Source organism: Antrostomus carolinensis, unplaced genomic scaffold, assembly GCF_000700745.2.
Source record: "Antrostomus carolinensis isolate BGI_N321 unplaced genomic scaffold, ASM70074v2 scaffold5044, whole genome shotgun sequence".
In the NCBI taxonomy this organism is placed as follows: domain Eukaryota; kingdom Metazoa; phylum Chordata; class Aves; order Caprimulgiformes; family Caprimulgidae; genus Antrostomus; species Antrostomus carolinensis.
Window position 1 is genome coordinate 143,001 of NW_010308580.1, and position 3,856 is coordinate 146,856.

General features: G+C 39.0%; 1 protein-coding gene across 2 annotated transcripts; it reads right to left on the reverse strand.

Annotated features, from left to right (window-relative positions):
* Window positions 1-300: 300 nt before the first annotated feature.
* On the reverse strand, window positions 301-3,495 carry NEUROD6 (neuronal differentiation 6). 2 transcript variants are annotated; one of them, XM_010165804.1, is made up of 3 exons: window positions 3,351-3,495; window positions 2,720-2,980; window positions 301-1,901 (listed from the first exon to the last, which is right to left on the reverse strand). In XM_010165804.1, exon 3 carries the CDS (start codon window positions 1,878-1,880, stop codon window positions 867-869), a length of 1,014 nt encoding a protein of 337 aa, XP_010164106.1. In that variant the 5' UTR covers window positions 1,881-1,901; window positions 2,720-2,980; window positions 3,351-3,495; the 3' UTR covers window positions 301-866. The 2 variants fall into 2 exon arrangements, with proteins under 2 accessions (XP_010164106.1, XP_010164108.1); XM_010165806.1 differs by lacking the exon at window positions 2,720-2,980 and having other exon boundaries at window positions 3,351-3,465.
* Window positions 3,496-3,856: the final 361 nt, after the last annotated feature.

Here is a 3,856-nt window from a genome sequence, read left to right on the forward strand (position 1 = left end):
AATTGCATTTAAAGTACGTAGTGAGAAACCACAGTTATACAATGTTATAACAAACCTTTACATCTGAAGTCAAAATAATACAAAAAAAAAAAAAAGTGCTGATTATATATATGATCAAAATAACTGAGGCAAAAGGCAAAATTTCGACAACATCTTCTAAAATATTAGCATGTGGCCCCTGCCAGCAACACTCTAAAGGTCAGGCTGAATAATGTCAGTGACAATCACTGGTTTTCCTTAGCATACCCCAAAACAACAACCCAAAAAACTGTTTTGTTTTTTTGTTTGCTTTTTTTTTTTGCATAGCTTTCAATATTGCTGCACTCTCACCTCTGCATATTGCAAGCCCATCTCAGTTCTGAGATAATTTCTTTAAACTTCTGAATATTTTTAATCCAGTTCTCCTCAAATACATAATATATATTTTCTACCAATTATAAATACATCATTTTTATTAATCTGATTTCAATAACATGCATTTGTATAATTACTGTACAATCAAAATAGACATTGACTTTACACAGTGTGTATGCTTTTATTTCAGCGATATTGTTTAGACACACTGCTCAACAAATCAAGCAAATAAGGAAATAAAAAGAAAAAGATATTAAAAAAAAAAGGAGGGGGAAATAACCTCTGGGAGGAAACAAAATCTCACAGTGTTTACAGACAAAAAAAGAAAGGAAAAATACTTATCAGAAAAAGGGTTTATTAATACATAGAAAATCCCCACAATAGTTGAAACACACTTTAGGAACTAGTAAACACGTTAAATAGAGTTGTGCCAATTACGCAGTGCCCAAGCATCTGCTTGCTCTTAATTAGATGGGGAGGTGAATGACCACTGTTTATTTTCATTTTCCTCATTAATTATGAAAAACTGCATTTAATTCATCTTGCATGGTGAGAGACTGGCTGCGCAGATGTAAGTCGTAAGGGAAGTGGCTCTCTGTAGGCAACCTGAACATCGAGCTCTGCCCAAGGGGACCCCTGGGTGGCACTGCACAGTAATGCATGCCGTAATTGTAATTTTTGCCATAGTCCAAGCTTTCTTCTTGCTTCAGGGAAAATATCCCATTATAGTTAATTGGGGGAGGACTTAAGGGACCTTCGAACTGTGGGCTGGCGCACTCAGGGGAAGTGCTTTCGTAGAAGGATTCGTAAGCGCTGCAGTAATTGTAAGGTTTCATGGACTTGGAGTTGTCGAGAGTCCCGTGCCCCGGGGGAGTGCCGAGCTCAGGGCTGTGGTAGGGGGGGTAGAAGGTGGAATAGGGTGAACGGGTGTGATGGGCACCTTCACCCGCCTGGCCCATCAGGAAACTTCGGGCATTCAGCTGCAGGCATCCCGCCACCAAGTTTGTAGTGGGCTGGGACAGACCCTTGCACAAGTTTTGGACGAAGGTGAGCAGGTCGGGTCTCTTGCCAATTCGCAGGATTTCAGAAAGAGCCCAAATGTAGTTCTTGGCTAGTCTTAAAGTTTCTATTTTGGAGAGTTTTTGTGTTTTAGAATAACAAGGGACCACTTTCCGTAAATTGTCCAGGGCATCGTTGAGGCCGTGCATCCGGTTCCTCTCTCTGGCGTTGGCTTCTTGTCGCCTGAATTTGATCCTTTCCATCCTTATCTTGCTTGTCTTTTTTTTCCGAAGGCCCCTTCGCCTAGGCAAGCCATTCTCATCCTCCTCTTCTCTCTCTTCCTCCTCCTCCTCTTTTTCTGTGTCCTCTCCGGGAGATCTCTTAATATTCTTTCCTCGGAGCACAATCTGCTTTGAGAAGCTTTCTGGGTTCTTCATTTGCTTTTGGTCATCGCTTTCTCTGGAAAACTTTCTGCACATCTGGGATTCTGGCATTACAACAGACTCATCAAACGGTAGTGTTAACATGGTTCTATAATCTTAAGTTACCTGAAAGAATGCCAGCACAATATTTAAATATTTCCATTTTTAAAGTTTGCCGACTTATACACACATCCTCATGAACCTTCCGTGTGTCTGCGTATATACGCTCTACGTATATGAGAGTGTGTGTCTATATAGAAATGCACAATCTATATTTTTTGCATAAAATACCAGTTGCAAATGCTCGCTTTTAAAAAGAAAAACAAAAAACAAACTGTCCACAATTTTAAAATCACTCGAAACATTCAGAATCTTGCAACTAAAAAGCCACGTTTCTCACTGATAAGTATAGAGTAAATCAATATTTAAAATGTACAATTAGCTCCCTGCTCATTTATCTTATTTTTAAACAAGCCCTTCGAACTCTCGCCACTGTGGAATTCAAAGAAATGCAAAACATGATAAAGCAATACAGAAATTTCATTAATCCAAATTCCCCTAGGTGAAAAAATGACTAGAGCGAGAGCAGTCTTAAAATTGAAAAGTACCATATCTCTATTAACTGATGGTTAAATATTTGAAAATCACTTTTTGACTTATATTTCAAAGTTGTGGTTTGTTTTGTTTCCCCCCCCTCCCCATTTCTTCCCTTATGAATCAAGATATTAAACTCTAGTAAGTTAGAATGAGGACAAAAAAAAAAAAAAAATGGAATTCCCCCCCCCCACAATTCACTCAGCAATAGTAACATAATTAAAAAGGAAGAATTTTTTCTAATGATCTGTATGAAAATCACACATTATTTATTTCATATTAAGACAAAAATCAGAATTATCTAACCCTAAACGTGTTCAGATTAGAGTTAGGAAATAAAATCCCCCTACCTTTTTTTTGCCTTTTTCCCAGCAAAAATTCTAATTTATATTATCTCTTTACTTAGTACCAACTTATTTGTTTTTTCTCTTTTTCCTCCTTTTTTTTTTTTCCTTCCCCATCAATTGTGATGGAGGGGAGGTGAAAATTTCCCTGCACGCTATCGCAGTGTTTATGTTCTGCGAGGCTCAGACATCTCCCTCCAGCTCGTAGCTGACAGGAGCGGTCTGTAGATTCTGACTGCAATCCTGCACGTGTGCTCAGAATCCAGCCTGCAGTGGGAAAATAATTTCCTTTTCCCAATTATTTTTGCTTTTGTTTTGCAGTTTGGGAGCAGCAAAAGCTTGGATCCCACAGTCCTCAAAGAGACAAGCAAAACGAATGCAGGGACTTTTTTTTTTTTTAATAGAACAAAACTAAACAAAAACCCCAGTCAAAGACTAACTCTAGCAGTATTGTCTACACACTGGCAATAGTACATCACACCAATGAAAGTATGCAGTTGCATCAGAAGAAGAAAATGTTAGGAGGAGTTATTAGACAGTAAATAGCATACATAAAATAAAAAGACAATGATACTGTATCTTTAAACACTTGCATGCACACCCAGCACCAACTGAAATATATCTTTATTTGTATTACCTTAGCTTTTAATTTCATTCAACAATCAGTTTTCATTTTTTGCCTTCCAAATCTTTTCAGTCTGAATGTCGCATCGTCTCCTGGAGTCTAGATCTGTGTATATCTGCACTATCTCATTGATCTCTAAAAAGTGACATTGATGCCAACTGCCAGAGCTGGTACCCATGCCATCTGCTAGTGACGTCACGGGGCAGAGAAAACCACGTGAGCCTTTCTCCTGGGACCTTCATTCTGCACTGATCATCTGGCATCCCTCTAAGTGGGTACCAGCATTCATGTATCAACACAGAAGGTTAGACTGATAGAAAAGAGGGGAGAAAAAAAGAGGAGGGGGGGGGAAAAAAGGAAAAAAAAAAAAAAATCTACACCAGCATTTCACATACAGTAGGTGCAGTTCCACTGGAGCTGCTTCTTTTTAGCAGTCTAGCTGCACGGGTAGATGTGCCAACATTTGGTGCTATCCTTGCCTACAGGTACGGCTGCCCCGTCGTTGTTAACAGGGTATT